Raw genomic sequence first — 16,698 nt, 5'->3', positions numbered from 1 at the left:
AAGCTTCAGCCTCTGTCATGTGCATAGCTTATAAATGACGGTTTTCTCTCTAAGAATAAGAATCTCAAAGCATGGCTTTCCAGGTTGTTTGGCACTGTGACTCTTCCTTGCTATTACATAGGGGAAGGATGGCTTTAGATTGTTTAAACTTTACCTGCCATCCTACTTGAAGAATGGTGGTGGGTGTGGGCATGGAGCGGGCAGGAGACTTTGGACCTACCTGAACGTAATACCATTTTTTTCGGTACTAAATCTTTTTAAAAAACGATGAACTTTGCTATAGTTAGCAGTTATCAAACGTTTTCCCATCCCGAACCACTGAAGAATCAGACACATTCTCTTATTAACAGTGAGTCACTACTGTAATGGTTTTCAGGGTAAGGGGAATGTGGAGCTATTAAAATACATGTAAGTATTACAATAGAGAGGGTCTATATAATTTGGAAAAAGACCTTCAGGTGACAGTGATCCAATACCATTGTTGGGAATCACTGGTTTAAATAATCAACAATGACAGATTCCTGCTAACAGATAAAGGGTGGTAAAGATGTAATAGGGTGACAGTATCAAAGTCCCCAGATAAGACAAAGCGGGATATCTGTGGGCTGATCAACTCTAAACTTTGAATGTCAATACAAAGATTTCATTATTCAGGTAAGAATGAACAGGAAGAGGTTGCATCAGATACCTCTGTGAATACTGCATCTTTCGAAATGTCAACCTCTCATAGGTTTGTATCTTTTTTGAGTGTAAGTTGAAGGAAGTGAACCCCACTTTAAAGGAGAATGTCTGACTCCATGTTTAGGTAAGCGCCCAGGCTTGGCAACCCTCCCTCTCTTGTAGAAGCGAATGCTTAGCAACTATTTTAACTCTGCCAAACATAGCTGCTAGTTGCCCAAGAAAAACCCTACATGCAGTTTTTTTTTCCAGCTGACAACCCCAGGTAGCAAAGCTCTCCCTCCCTCTGATCACCCCTGGTTGCCCACTGCTGCTGCACCACCACTGACCGTGCACAGTGCTGCAGACGGGCCACATAGGAGGCTATCAGCGCATGCTCATCGGCCAAGTGACAGGGTATATCCTGGCTATACTGTAACCTAGGAACAATGGAGGCAAAGACAGCAAGCGTGACACAAACACATACAGAGGGAGAAATGAACATGGATTAAAATGAGCAAACTTCAAAGAAAAATTTAAAAAATAATAAATCATGATAAGGAAAACAATAAAAAACCCACAATGCATAATGGAATATGGTGTTAGATCCTCAGGAATCCATCTCTCAAATCCTCGAAACAAAAGCAGTCCTTCAGGAGTGGCTCTGGCACTGACATGACAGCCCTTGGGAAGGACTTGTTGAGTGGGCAGAGGAGCCGCGTGTACCACTTTTGTCCAGGTGCTGCGCTCTGTGATGGTGTACTTTTTAGAGGATGCCCTCTGGCAAGACAACTGAGGCACAGCCAGTCTACTAAATATTACTATGTGACCCCCTAGCGCTATGCTTTTATAAGCTTTTGTGTGCATCTAAGAGTTTTCAGTGTTACTTCATGTTGCCAGTTAAACATTTTTATTTCTATAAGGATACTGCCTTTAGCATCAGTTTGTTTCTCCCATAAAACTGGTACCCGTCCCAAACTCATTAGAACTGCACCTAATTGTAAGGCAACACTATATATTCTGAGTGAGGCTCTCCCTTACAGATATGTGAAAGGTCCTTAAGCACATGGTCTTCTAACTTTTTACTACAGAAATATTAAAACTTGCATAAAATAGAGTAATGTAATGACTACCCCTCAGGTACCCACAGCAAAACTTGAATGAATATCAACATGCTGTCAATGTTATCTAATCGAATTTTCATTCCTCCAACTTTTTGTGCAGGGACACGTGGCTAAAAGCAAACCCCAGGCAATTACTTCACCTGGGAATACTTGAGCCTGTACATCTATCAGACAGTGAAAACATTTCACTCAACCTAACACCATTATCACACCTAAAAACATAGACAAAAATATTAGTATCCCAGTCCATCTGTCAATTTCCTCAAATCTTAAAAAATGTCCATTTACATTAAAGTCAAGATCCAAAGTCCCCACTTTGCATTTGGCTGGTAGGTTTCTTTTATGTTTGTATTTGACTGATACATTTCTGGTTTTTTGTTTTTTGTTTTTTTTTTTTTTGAGACAGAGTCTCACTCTGTCTCCCAGGCTGGAGTGTGATGGCACGATATTGGCTCACTGCAACCTCTGCCTCCAGGGTTCAAGTGATTCTCCTACCTCAGCCTCCCAAGTAGCTGGGATGACAGGTGCGTACCACCAGTTAATTTTCGTATTTTTAGTAGAGAAGGGGTTTCGCCATGTTGGCCAGGCTGGTCTTGGACTGCTGACCTCAAGTGATCTCTCTGCTTCAGCTTCTCAAAGTGCTGGGATTACAGATGTGAGTCACTGTGCCCGGCCCCAGTCATCTTTCTGAGGCTCAAACTGTCCTACCTTTGGCCAGTGGGAGCTCCTGTTGTAGGCTCTTGTGTTCTTTTGATATATCCATTAGACTTATTAGCTTTCCACCACAGTAAAATGCTCTAGGTTTTATTATTTTTTTCTTTTTTTTTTTTTTGAGATGGAGTATCACTCTGTCACCCAGACTGGAGTACAGTGGTGCAATCTCAGCTCACTGCAACCTCTGCCTCCCGAGTTCAAGTGATTCTCCTGCCTTAGTCTCCTGTGTAGCTGGGATTACAGGCACGTGCCACCATGCCCGGCTAATTTTTGTATTTTTAGTAGAGAAGTGGTTTCACCATGTTGGCCAGGCTGGTCTCGAACTCCTGATCTCGGGCAATCCACCTACCTCGGTCTCCCAGTGTGCTGAGAATACAGGTGTGAGGCACTGTGTCCAGCCCTCTACTTTTGTTTGTTATATATCTTGTCCCAGACTTGGAATGAACCATCCTTCTAAGGGTCCCTTGTTCCATTTACTGGCAAAAAGTATTTAGAGACCATAGTCAGGACGCTAGGGTGCCCACCGTTCTAGGCTCACTGATTCTAGGCCTTCTCAGTGGAAAAAGGCAGAAAATCTTTATATTTCAGAATGAAGAAAAATAAGTCCTCTCAGTGCTTTCAAGGTACCATTCCGTTTTCTTCTGGGTTACATTGCTTTTAACCCTTTTCCCATTTGTCCCGAGAATACTCACCGGCAGCGCTTGCAGATACAGCATTTACTCTGAGATAACTTTGCCATGAAATATCTTGCTTTTATTATTATTATTCTCTCATCACTCTAGTATACCGACTTTGGAAAGAAAAGACATCATTCTATTTATAGCATTCTGTTCTTAGTAGTGACATTTCTATTTACAAAATACAGTAATTCTCGACTGCTGAAAATGCCAAAGCGTAGAAAGCATAGCATTCCTGTGCAGGGTGTTTATTATTATTATTATTGTTGTCGTTTTTGAGATGGAGTCTCACTCTGTTGCCAGGCTAGAGTGCAGTGGTGCGATCTCGGCTCACTGCAATCTCCGCCTCCTGGGTTTAAGCAATTCTCCTGCCTCAGCCTCCCAAGTAGCTGGGACTACAGGTGCACGCCACCATGCTCAGCTAATTTTTTGTATTTTTAGTAGAGCTGGGGTTTCACCACATTGCCCAGGATGGTCTCGATCTCTTGACCTCGTGATCCACCCACCTTGGCCTCCCAGAGTGCTGGGATTACAGGTGTGAGCCACTGTGACTGGCTGATGTTAACTATTAACATCATTCTCGAATGGTTGGCTGAAGATTCATTTAATGAATCAACTTTTTTTCCGAAATAGATGATTCTGATGACTCAGATGATTCTGATGTTAGTTCTGTTTAGAAATAACTCCAAAAACAGTTTGTATATTTTATTTTCACATTGAAAATCAGTCAGTTTTGCTTCAGCCTCAAAGAGTGTGTTTATGTAAAATTAAAGGTGCACTGGCAGCGAGCTGTACTTTTTTCTAAACAGGAAAAGGGTTAATGAGAAATCAACAGTTCTTCTTATCTTTGTTTCCTTGTAGGTAACATGTCTTTTCTTTAGGCAGAGTCTTGCTCTGTCGCCCAGGCTGGAGTGCCATGGTGCAATCATGGATCACTGCAGCCTTAACCTCCTGGGCTCAAGCGATCCTTCTGCCTCAGTCTCCAGAGTAGCTGGGACTACAGGTGTGCACCCCTACACCTGGCTAATATTTATTTACTTATTTATTTTTGAGACAGAGTCTTGCTCTGTCTTCCAGGCTGGAGTACAGTGGCACGATCTCTGCTCACTGCAAGCTCTGCCTCCTGGGTTCACGCCATTCTCCTGCCCTCAGCCTCCTGGGTAGCTGGGACTACAGGCGCCCGCCACCATGCCTGGCTAATTTTTTTGTATTTTTAGTAGAAACGGGTTTCACTGTGTTAGCCAGGATGGTCTCAATCTGCTGACTTCGTGATCCACCTGCCTCCGCCTCCCAAAGTGCTGGGATTACAGGCATGAGCCACCACACCCAGCCCTAATTTTTAAATATTTTGTAGAGACAGGGTCTCACTTTGTTGCCCAGGCTGGTCTTGAACTCCTGGGTTCAGGTATGTAATGTGCCTTTTTTCCCCCCCTCTAGCTGCTTTTTTTCTTTTTGAGACAGAGTCTCGCACTCTCGCCCAGACTGGGGTACAGTGGCGCCACCTTGGCCCACTGCAAGCTCCGCCTCCCGGATTCACGCCATTCCCCTGCCTCAGCCTCCGGAGTAGCTGGGACTACAGGCGCCCGCCACCACGCCCGGCTAATTTTTTGTATTTTTAGTAGAGAAGGGGTTTCACCGTGTTATCCAGGATGGTCTCGATCTCCTGATCTTGTGATCTGCCTGCCTCCGCCTCCCAAAGTGCTGGGATTACAGGCGTGAGCCACTGCGCCCGGCTCTAGCAACTTTTTAAATGTTTTCTTCATCACTGATTTTCAGCAATTTGATTCTGATGTGCCTTGGTATATAGTTTTCTCTTTGTTTATCCTGGCGTACAGTTTGTTGTGTTTACAGTATTTGTAGGTTTATAGTTTTCAATGAATTTGTAAAAATTTCTTTGAAAAGTTGGGGAAAATGTTTCTTAAATATTTTTTCTCCCTCTCGTCTGTTAGACCGCCTGACATTATCCCACAGGTCCCAGAGGCTCAGTTCCTTTTCAGTCATTCTCCTCTCTGTGCTTCACTCTGGGTAATTTGTACTGCCATGTCTTTAAGTTCAGTGTAAGTCCATCCATTGGATTTTTCATTTCAGACATTATCCCTTTCAGCTCTCTTGTAGGCCATTACAAGTATTTTAGCTTTTACTCTGATACGAGAAGCTACTGAGAGGTGATACATGATTTTATTTTATATCTTGAGATGGAGTCTCGCTGTGTTGCCCAGGCTAGAGTGCAGTGACACAACCTTGGCTCATGGCAACCTCTGCCTCCTGGGTTCAAGTGACTCTCCTGCCTCAGCCTCCTGAGTAACTGGGATTATAGGCGTGCACCACCACGCCCAGCCAATTTTTGTGTTTTTAGTAGAGACAGGGTTTCGCCATGGTGGCCAGGATGCTCTTGAACTCCTGACTTCAAGTGATCCACCCACCTCGGCCTCCTAAAGTGCTGGGATTACAGGTGTAAATCACAGAACCCGGCCCTGATATTATTTATATTTTAATAAGATCATTAGGCTGGGTGCAGTGGCTTATGCCTATAATGCCAGCATGTTGGGAGGACAAGGTGGGAAGACCACTTGAGCTCAGGAGTTAGAAAGCAGCTTGGGCAACATAGCAAGACCCTCATTTCTAAAAAAATTAAAATATATTTCCAAGGCTCGGCACGGTGGCTCACACCTGTAATCCCAGCACTTTGGGAAGCTGAGGTGGGTGGATCGCTTGAGGTCAGGAGTTCAAGACTAGCCTGGCTAAAATGATGAAACACTGTCTCTACTAAAAATACAGAAAATTAGTGGTTGTGGATGCCTGTAATCCCAGCTACTCGGGAGACTGAAGCCTGAGAATTGTTTGAACCCAGGAGGCGGAGGTTGCAGTGAGCCGAGATCGTGCCCTTGCACTCTAGCCTGGGCAACAAGAGCAAAACTCCATCATAAATAAATAAATAAATAAATAATAAATAAATAAATAAATAAAAGATATTTCCTCTCTAGAAAGTAAACGGCTAGAGAACAGGGGAAGATGTAGTCAATTAGAAGACTACTGCAATCTTCCAGGCGAGAGACAAGAGTGGGCTAGAAAAACAGCGTTTAACAGAGGTCATAAGAAATAGCAGAATCTTGAACAAATTTCCATGGTGTTTTTGCATACAGTTGATCTCACAGTCAGGAAGTGGAGATGGATGTAAGGGAATGAGAGAAATCAAGGGTTCTGAATGAGCAATTGGGAAAATGGGACTGTCACGAACTGAGATGGGGAAGGCTAAGGGAGAAGTAGGTCTGGTGAGGGACAATAGAGAACTCAGTTTGGAACATGCTAACTATGAGATATGTATTAAATATCCAAGTGAAGGTACTGATTAGGAGGTAGATATATGAGGTAAGGGCTCAGGGAAAAGGTGTGGGCCAGAAAAATACATTTAGAAGTCAGCAATATCATCGGTGTTATAAAAAGTATGAGTCTGGCTATAATCGCCTACTAATAGTGAGTAAAGACAGAAAAGAGAAGTGGTCCCTGTCACACACTACCATTCGGGTTTCAAAGGAGTGTGGAAAAACCTGCAAAGGAGGCCAAGAAGAAATGAGAAAAACTAGGAGAGCGTGATATTTGGAGGCCACGTGCAACAAGCATTTCAAGTAGAAAGGAGAGATCATCTATGCCAAATGCTACTGACAGATCAAGTAAGGGTAACTACTGAAAAGTGACCACTGGATTTTGTGGTATAGAAGTCACCAGTGTCCTTGACATAAATAGTTTTGGCAAAGTAACAGGAGGTGAAAGTCTGACTGGGTGTGTTTGAAAGGAAATGGCAGAACAGAAATTGAAGTTTCCTTCTACAGATAACCCTTTGAAGAAGTTTTTCTGAAATGGGAAGGAGAGATATAGAGGGTACCTAGAAAGGGAACTGAGGCCAAGAAAGGATTTTTTTTTTTTTTTTTTTTTTTTGAGACAGAGTCTCACTGTGTCGCCTAGGCCAGATTGCAGTGGCGCCATCTCGGCTCACTACAACCTCTGCCTCCCAGGTTCAAGCAATTCTCCTGCCTCAGCCTCCCAAGTAGCTGGGACTACAGGTGTGTGCCACCATGTCCGGCTAATTTTTGTATTTTTAGTAGAGATGGGGTTTCGCCACATTGGCCAGGCTGGTCTCGTATTCCTGACCTCAGGTGATCCGCCCGCCTCAGTTTCCAAAGTGTTGGGATTACAGGCGTGAGCCACCAGACCCGGCCTATAGGAGGACTTCTATTCAGAAGCAGTATTGTTTGTCATATAATTAGAGATCTAGAACACAATGAAAAGCGTTCTTAGTAGTTAGATAAGGAAGTTAAATGACCATGAATTTTCTGATAATTTTGTTTGCCGTGTGGGGTGTAATGTTGTTTTACCCCCATTCAAAGTTGTATCTATTTTACAAGATTAAGAAAATTTAAACTCTTTCCTTTTTGGTAAAATATAAATATACATATATACATAAATATGCAACATATATATAACTCCCAACTAATAAACAAAGTTTTAGAAATTTGTTTTTCCAAAGCAGAGTCAATAGTTTACAATTCAGATTTTTTCCTATAAAAACAAGAATTCCTAAACTGTCAAATGTCACTTCAATCCGTAAAAGGAGGTGATGCCTAAATAGTCAATCGTTCTAACAGCATTACTGATGGAAACTGGCACCTGAAACAATGGACGGAGCCCTACTAGGTATCCAGTGATGAAGACACCACAGTAAACAAAACCCAGACACGGCTGCTGCTCTGATGGTGCTAACAACACTCTAGTAGGAAAAGAAACGACCACACCAATCTCAGAGGACACAATACAATTTTATCCAATCAGGGAGATCAGCAAAAGCAAAGGTCAGTACAATGACCACAGAGCTAAAATGAGGAGTGACAATAAGATGGACATTCCGTAAGGCACCCTGATCAGCACATTCCCTCAAGGCATCCCTTAGCTCTAAGCCAATGCTAATGATGACCACAGCTGAGGACAGAGAGTCTTCAAGGGGATTGGTAGAGTCTAAAGCAGCATTTCTAAAAATATGTTTTCCCTGACTACCTCCTTTAGAACTCCCAGGCTTCTACTGAATCAATCTGGGAACGCAGCCTGGGAATCTGCATTTAGAACAAGTTTGCAGGTGTGCTAGCTGCATTCCAGTGTGAGAACTGCTCTCCAAGAGATGGTGATAGTATCTCATGATGTCAGCAGAATTTCTAGTGGTAGCAGGCCGTAGTCAGGAGGCACATCTGTAGGGACAGGGAGCAAGGGGACGGGACTGAAATGGGGGAAGCGGGGATGAAAGGTAAGCAATAGCTGGATGAGGTCAGAGGCAGGACAAGGCCCTGACCTTGTCCTGAGGCTGGGTGTAGAGGAGCAGCCTGGAGCCAATGGTAACAATTATGTATCAAGTAGGAGGCAGTGGAATACAGCAATTGAGAGCATGAGCTTTGGTTTTTAATCCACTTGGACAATAACTTCTCTATGCTTAGTCCTGTCATCTGTAAAATATTAATAATATAAAATCTACCTCCTAAAATATTTATTTTGTAGACTGTTGGGAAGATTGAATAAAATAATGTCAAAAAGCATCTGGCACATATGTTGTCATAGTCATTATCAACAAAGTACCTGTGACCTATCAAGACACTTTTATATATCTTCTCTTGTTTATTCTCAGAACAATCTTACAAGAAAGGGATTATGGTAACCCTCATGATTTTACATCTCCAGCCCTGACCTCTCCCTTGAGCTCCAGAATCATGTACTTGATGGTCTATTCAACACCTCCCCTTGGCTGCCCAATGGGCATCTCAAACCTAACATGCTCAAAATAGAACTCTTGACTGTCTCCACTCCACCTCCTCACCTGCTCTTCCCCAGACTGACCAACTTAAATAAATGGCATCGCTATACCCAGCCATCAGGCCAAAACCAGAGGGATCTTTTTAATTTCTCTCTTTTCCTTGAACACACATCCAATCCACTGCAAGTCCTGGTGGCTCTATTTTCTCATCATCTCTACTGCCGCCATGACTTCTCATGAGCAACTTCTTACGAGGTCTTGCTTAGACTGCTCCAATAGCCTCTTGACTGTGCTCTCTTCTGCTCATATACTCTACAGTTGAGTCTCCACACTGCAATGAGTGGCCTTGTCAGTTTTGGGGTGAGGAAAATGTTCTAAAACTGTTTTCAGTAGTGGCTGCAAAACTCTGTGCACACACTAAAAACCACTGAATTGTACATCTTGAATGGAGGAATTGTATGGTCTATGAGTTATATCTCAATAAATCTGTTTAAAAAATAAATCAAGGGTCCTAACTAATATTTCTGAAACTGCTACACATGCTGCTGGCATGGAACAAGTAAGTCAGTGGATGGTAGATGGGAGCCAGGTGTCTCACCCCTGGAGAGGGAAGTTACAGACAACCAAGGTGGGGACAGCTAGAGGAAACCCAGCCGTACTGGATTAGAGTCAGATACTTCAGCATAACTCACATATAGCTTAATGCAGATACAGATGGATAGAGAAATAATACAGGCATGTGCATATATGCATACTGGTTTATTTTATTTTTTCCTTTTTTTTTGTTTTAAATTGAGATGGAGTCTCGCTGTGTCACTCAGGCTGGACTGGAGTGCAGTGGCGCGGTCTAGGCTCACCGCAATCTCTGCCTCCTTGGTTAAAACGACTCTCGTGCCTCAGCCTCCTGAGTAGCTGGGGCTACAGGTGCTCACCACCATGCCCAGCTAATTTTTTAATATTTTTAGTAGAGATGGGGTTTCGCCCTGTTGGCCAGGCTGGTCTCGAACTCCTGACCTCATGTGATCTGCTTGCCTTGGCCTCCCAAAGTGTTGGGATTACAGGCATGAGCCACCGTGCCCAGCCTATACACACTGATTTTTTTTTCTTTTTCTTTGAGACGGAGTTTTGCTCTTGTTGCCCAGGCTGGAGTGCAATGGCGTGATCTCGGCTCACTGAAACCTCTGCCTCCCAGGTTCAAGCAATTCTCCTGCCTCAGCCTCCCGAGTAGCTAGGATTATAGGCATGCGCCACCACCCCAGCTAATTTTATATTTTTAGTAGAGACGGGGTTTCTCCATGTTGGTCAGGCTGGTCTTGAACTCCCAACCTCAGGTGACACCCGCCTTGGTCTCCCAAAGTGCTGGGATTACAGGCGTGAGCCACCGTGCCCAGCCTATACATATTGATTTCTCATACCATTCTATAATAAAGGACACAGGACTCCCTAGAAAAATGTCTCATTCTAGGGCTAGGGCAGGGAATACAAGATGAGCCTGGAGCATGTTGTAATGCCACAACCTAAGTAAGTGCTTGGTGGCTCAAGCCTGTAATCCCAGCACTTTGGGAGGCCGAGACGGGCGGATCACGAGGTCAGGAGATCGAGACCATCCTGGCTAATACGGTGAAACCCCGTCTCTACTAAAAAATACAAAAAAATAGCTGGGCGTCGAGGCGGGCGCCTGTAGTCCCAGCTACTCGGGAGGCTGAGGCAGGAGAATGGCGTAAAACCCAGGAGGCGGAGCTTGCAGTGAGCTGAGATCCGGCCACTGCACTCCAGCCTGGGCGGCAGAGCAAGACTCCGTCTCAGAAAAAAAAACAAAAAAAAAGTGGCATGTCAAAGGGACACAAGTCCCAACCAGAAAGAGCTCCCACTAGTCGGAGTTGGAACAATTTGAGCAACAAAATAAATAATGTATTAAACAGTGTTGGGTTATAACCCAAAGCATAAAATAAACATCCATGAGTCCACACTGATATAAATAAATGATTAAATCAACAAATGAGAGATATATAGAGGGTGTAGATACTTCCCTCTCCAGGCGAGTAGATCTTAATTCCTCACCCCTGCCCCTGAGTATGAACCATGCTTAGGGACTTCCAAAGAACAGAGTAGGAAAAAAGTGGAGAAACCTTGTCAATGCTGCTTTGGCCAGGAGACCAAGGTTCCCATCAGCAGTGAGAACTCATGCTGACAGCAGGTTCTCTATGATGCAGGGAGAAGGGCACTCGCCTCTGTGGTGTTCTTCCCCTAAACCCATAAACACAGTCTAATCTTGAGAAAACCATGAAGGACATTCTGCAAAATATCTGACCAGTACTCCTCAAAACTGCCAAGGTCATGAAAAACAAGGAAAACACTAAGAAACTCACAGAACAGAAGGGGCCAGGGAGACAGGATGACTAAATGAGATGTGGCATCCCGCAACAGAGAAAGGGCATGACTCGATGAACTAGTGAAACAGGAATAAAGTCTGGAACTTAGTTCACAGTAGTGCACGGGTGTTGATTTCTTAGTTATGACAAGTGCACCAAGGCAATATAAGATAGCAATAGAAGAAACAGGGCCGGGCACGGTGGCTCATGCCTGTAATCCCAGCACTTTGGGAGACCAAGGCGGGGGGATCACCTGAGGTCAGGAGTTCGAGACCATCCTGGCTAACACAGTGAAACCCCGTGTCTACTAAAAGTATAAAAAATTACCCGGGCGTGGTGGCGGGTACCTGTAGTCTCAGCTACTAGAGAGGCCGAGGCAGGAGAATGGTGTGAATCCAGGAGGTGGAGCTTGCAGTGAGCCAAGATCGAGCCACTGCACTCCAGCCTGGGTGAGAGTAAGACTCTGTTTCGAAAAAAAAAAAAGAAAGAAAGAAAGAAAAAAAAACAGAGGAAGGGGTATGTATATGGGAACTTACTGTACTACTTTTGCAACTTTTCTTTAAGCCTAAAAGTATTCTACAGTATATCTTATTAAAAATGCTTTTTAAAAATCAAATCCCATCTCCCCTGTGTGGTCTGGCCCCTTGCTGCCTCTCCAGCTGGTTTTCTACACTCGTCTCTCTGCTTATTGCGCTTCGGCCCATGCTGACCTTTCTGCTATTCCAGAAAACACCCAGTGCCTTCCCACCATGGGACCTTTATCCTCCCCATTCCCACTGTCTGGAACAATCTTCCCTCAGATGCTGGCATGGCTTTCTTTCCTCCTCACATCATTCAGATTCCTGATCAAAGTCATCTCTCCAGAGGGTCCTTCCCTGATCATCCAATCTAAAACCTGAAACTCTCTGCCCCATTCACTCTCTATTTTTCTGCACAGCATTTACCACTATTCTTTATTATATTATAAAACAATATTTTTCTGTCTTCTTTGCTAGAACGGCAGCTACATAAAAGCAGGGACCTATTTTTACACAGCTAAATCACCAGGCATCTCCTAAAATAGTGCCTCGCACATATCAGATGCTCAGCAAATATTTGCTGAACTAATGAATTAGCCTAAAGATGAAGTAATTTGTTACTTCTAAAGAAGTATTTAAGGCCGGGTGTGGTGGCTCCCGCCTGTAATTCCAGCACTTTGGGAGGCTGAGGAGTAGACCACCTGAGGTCAGGAGTTCGAGACCAGCCTGGCCAACACATAGTGAAACCCTGTCTCTACTAAAAAATACAAAAATTAGCTGGGCGTGGTGGCACGTGCCTGTAATCCCAGCTACTTGGGAAGCTGAGGCAGAGAATCGCTTGAATCCAGGAGGCAGAGCTTGTAGTGAACCGAGATTGTGTCACTGTACTCCAGCCTGGGCAAAAGAGCCAGACAACCAACGTCTTAAACAAACAAACAAACAAAAAGAAAGAAGTACTTAAGTGTAAAGTACTTAAGTGTAAGTGTAAAGTACTTAAGTGCAAGTGTTGACAATTCCGTCAACAGGTAAGTGACAAAGCTTGACCCTGAACCCAGGCCTAGGTGACTTCAGGGCTCATACTCTCTCAGCCACGCCACGCTTAAAGCGAAATGGAGTTGACAGCAGCGAAGGACAGGAGTAACATCAGGTGCCGTGGCAGAGAAGGCGAGGGAGCTCCTGCCGCGAGTCACTCAGCCAGGCGAGTGCTGCGCTGAGGTGGCTGTCAGTGCAAGAGCACAGTTACAGTGTGTTTGTGACCAGGGAGCTGATCCGCATTTGGGAAATACACAATTTGGGGCAGAAGTTTAGATTGAATTTCTGTTCTTGAATTGACAGGCAGAGTTCAGTGAGGTTTTCTTATGGCACCTCAATTTTTATATATGTAATGTAAGTGAAAATACAGAATTTGGGGAATATTACAAAGAGTTGTTATAATGGATTTTAAGATAATTTTTTTCCCAACACTGTCATTTCTCCTCAAACAATGAGAGTAATTCTGGCGACCACTGTTTCAAAGTGTTAGATATTTAAGGGAGTCATCTCTGAAGGTTAAAAGCACTGAAGAGTTCTGTCAAAGCAATCTCTAATGTACTGGTTGAGTGTTGGTAGGACAATTATTTACTAATATTATCTTCCTTGATGGAGATAGTCCTTCTCTCAATTACTAATTACCAGCTGCTCTCTGAATAAGTATATTATACTCTCTTACTTTCATGGGAACTCAAACACTAAGTCACATAAATCTTCCCAATAATCAAGTCCTTGGGCAAGCTGAAGTGAGAGGATAGAAATTCATCTCCATATTTGTTACTCTAAATTTCAAAGGGGCCAAATTTGTACCTCTGACTACTGCTACTATACTACTAATAAAGAAGATGTAAAGGCCTACTAAATTTGATGTAATCTTTCTTTTCTCTTTTTTTTGAGACAGAGTCTCATTCAGTCACCTAGGCTGGAGTGCAGTGATATCATCATAGCTCACTGCAGCCTCAAACTCCTGGGCTCAAGCAATCCTTGCGACTCAGCCTCCTGAGCAGCTGGGACTACAGGCGGGTAGCATCAGGCCCAGAGAGTTAAAGAACAAAATTTTTTGTGAAGATGGGGTCTTGCTGTGTTGCCCATACTGGTCTTGAACTCCTAGCCTCAAGTGATCCTCCCACCCTGACCTCCCAAAGTATTGGGATTAGAGGTATGAGCCACTAGCGCCCAGCCTTGTAATCATATTTCATTATCTATGTTGAGTATAGTAATGGACCACAACATGTCAACTTATAAAGTACCTTTTATCAGCTCTTAAATTCTGAGTAATAAAAAAAATTGTATATAGAGCTGCAGCTCTTCTTTTTAGCATCCTTATTCTAAATCCAAGACAAGGTGAAATGCTTACTGTTCTTAAAGGGCCCGATAGTAAATATTTTAGGCTTTGTAGGCCATAAGGTTTCTGTTGCAGTTACTCAGTCTGCCATGGTAGGGAAAGCACCTATAGCCAATATATAAACAAGTATGTTCCAATAAAACTTTATTTACAAAACAAGTATACACACAGTATACATAAGGGCAGGAGTTGGCACAAGCTGTAGTTTGCCAGCCCCTGCCCTTGTGTATACCATGCGGTGGCTTGGAAGTGTTCTGAGGCCAGTTATATACCTGTGCACCATGCCAATATCTGAGAAGAGGTCAGGAGTCTTTGTCTTACATTCTTGAATTTAGGTGGATGTTAGGAACTAAAGTGGCTTACAACCACATCCATAAGTCTGCTTTGATTCCAAAGTGGCTCTCAAACCCTTCTATGCCTTAGATAAGTTTTAGGTAGCCTAGGGATTCACTGCGATGAAGGTGAGAAACTAAGGAAGATAGCTGCACCCTTCCAAGTCGTCACAACAGGAAGAAGCTCCCAGGAAAAGCAACTCTGGAATTAACATACTTTTCTTCCTGGCAAACCTTCTAGCCCAGGGTCAACTCCAGGGTGCTCCTAATCTAACAGGACCATTCCAGGCTGCAATACGCTACTCTGGACTGTCCATGTTGGAACAGTGGCCACAAGGATTTCAGGTGCTCCTCCACTGGGTCTAAGTTTGAAGGTAGTAAGTCTACAAAATGACTGAGGGCCAAAGTGCAAGGACAGCAGTCCAAAGGGAACCACAGCAAGAAACTGGCCTTTGGAGTCTGACAAGAGGTCAACACGTGGTTATAAAGCCAAGTTTAAGAAATAAGCCAGGAGCAACAAGTTAAATCAGGGTCAAGTGTAAAACAAAGTAGCTGCTAGACATGAACACTAGAAATCTGTTTCAGAACAATGCTCTTGCCTTCCTCATGAAAGCACTTTTTGTGGTTATTTTAGAAAACAGATATAAACTCTAAAGGGTTTACCTATAAGGTCAGAAAACAGGATAATGACTTATCCTACAAGGATAAGCTACAAATGCATCAAGTTCAATGTAGTTGCAGTTGGAATTTTGATTGGGAGGCAAAACTGAATTGCATGACACAGAGTGGCCAAATAGTAAATATTTAGTTGTACTGAGTTTTCAATATATTTAGTGAGTATCTATGTGCCAGATACTACATCAGTACTGGAACTACAGCGATAAACAAATGTAGTTCCATCCTTGTGAAGTGCTCAATCTTGAGAGGAATACTGAAATACTGACATTAATCAATTATTTATAAGGGTAGGGAATGTTATAAAAGGATGTTTGGGGAGATCATAAATAGAAGATTTGACCCAGTCCAGGAGATCAGAAAAGTCCTCCTTCAGAAAGTGACATCAAAATTGAAACTTGGGTGACAAACAGGGTTGGCTAGGTGAAGATGTTGGATGAAGAGGGTCCCAGGCAGAGGGAAGGGTATGTGCAAAAGTGCAGTTGAGAGAATTTACAGCATACTTCAGGTACTGAAAGAGTCCCAGCTTGAAGAGTAGGGGAGAGCACTGGAAAATGAGGCTGGGGAAACAGGCTGGGCACCATGAACGGTTGCCCAAGCCTATTCATTCATTCATTCATTCATTCACTCACTCACTTGAGATGGAGTCTCACTCTTGTCATCCAGGCTGGAGTGCAGTGGTGTGATCTCGGCTCATTGCAACCTCCACCTCCTGGGTTCAAGTGATTCTCGTGCCTCAGCGTCCTGAGGAGCTGGAACTACAGGCACGCACCACCATGCCCAGCTAATTTTTCCTATTTTTAGTAGAGATGGGGTTTCATGATGTTGGCCAGGCTGGTCTCAAACTCCTGATCTCAAGTGATCGACATGACCGCCTGGCCTCCCAAAGTGCTGGGATTACAAGCATGAGCCACTGTGCCCGGCTGATTAATTTTATTGTAAATAAATTGTAACTCAATAAAGCTGAAAAAATAGCGACTTAGTGACTGACTGGCTGGTGTGAGAGAGGAAGAGAGAGAGAGGATGGAGTAAAAAGATTCCCAGGTTTCTGGCTTCAGCAAGAGGTGGCTGGTGCTGCCACTTACTGAGCTGAAGCTATGGAGAAGGAAGAGGGGCGAAAAGACGTGAAAAAGGGTGATGAGAGGTGAAAAGAGGGGAGAAAGTCTAGGTTTAGATATGTTGGCTTTAAGATGTCTGTGAAACACCTAAGTGGAAATGCCAGGTGGGCACTGAGATAAATGGTTCTGGAACTCAAGAGGATTGATTTGGGTAGGTGGTTAGATGTAGGATCACTAAAATGGGAGTGTAGGCCCAAGGTAGGGTCCTGAAGAGCACCAGCATACAAGAAATGAGTGCGGCCAGAGGAATTTGTCACAGAGGCCAAGGAAGGAAACCAAGGACGGAAGGAACCAAAAATTAGCCACACACTGGAATGTGGGTCACTTCGGTCACTTTCAGTTC

General features: G+C 43.7%; 1 protein-coding gene across 29 annotated transcripts in view; it reads right to left on the bottom strand.

Moving 5' to 3' along the window:
• DTNB (dystrobrevin beta) overlaps window positions 1-16,698 on the bottom strand; it is a 309,281-nt gene that overhangs the window by 77,308 nt on the left and 215,275 nt on the right. For 20 of the 29 annotated variants that reach the window (XR_004428453.1, XR_004428456.1, XR_004428455.1 and 17 more), the window contains one exon: window positions 1,008-1,097. The exons of the other annotated variants lie outside the window; for them this stretch is intronic. Coding sequence is in view for 17 of the 20 variants with exons in the window: in XM_033176347.1 (XP_033032238.1) it covers window positions 1,008-1,097 (90 nt within the window). In the remaining 3 variants the exon portion in view is untranslated. The remainder of the gene's footprint in view (window positions 1-1,007; window positions 1,098-16,698) is intronic. 29 annotated transcript variants of the gene reach the window in all.

The sequence above is a fragment of the Trachypithecus francoisi genome, unplaced genomic scaffold (assembly GCF_009764315.1).
Source record: "Trachypithecus francoisi isolate TF-2019V2 unplaced genomic scaffold, Tfra_2.0 Lachesis_group17, whole genome shotgun sequence".
Classification (NCBI taxonomy): Eukaryota; Metazoa; Chordata; class Mammalia; order Primates; family Cercopithecidae; genus Trachypithecus; species Trachypithecus francoisi.
Note: the sequence above shows the minus strand (reverse complement) of the source record. Positions and strands in the feature narration are given on the sequence as shown.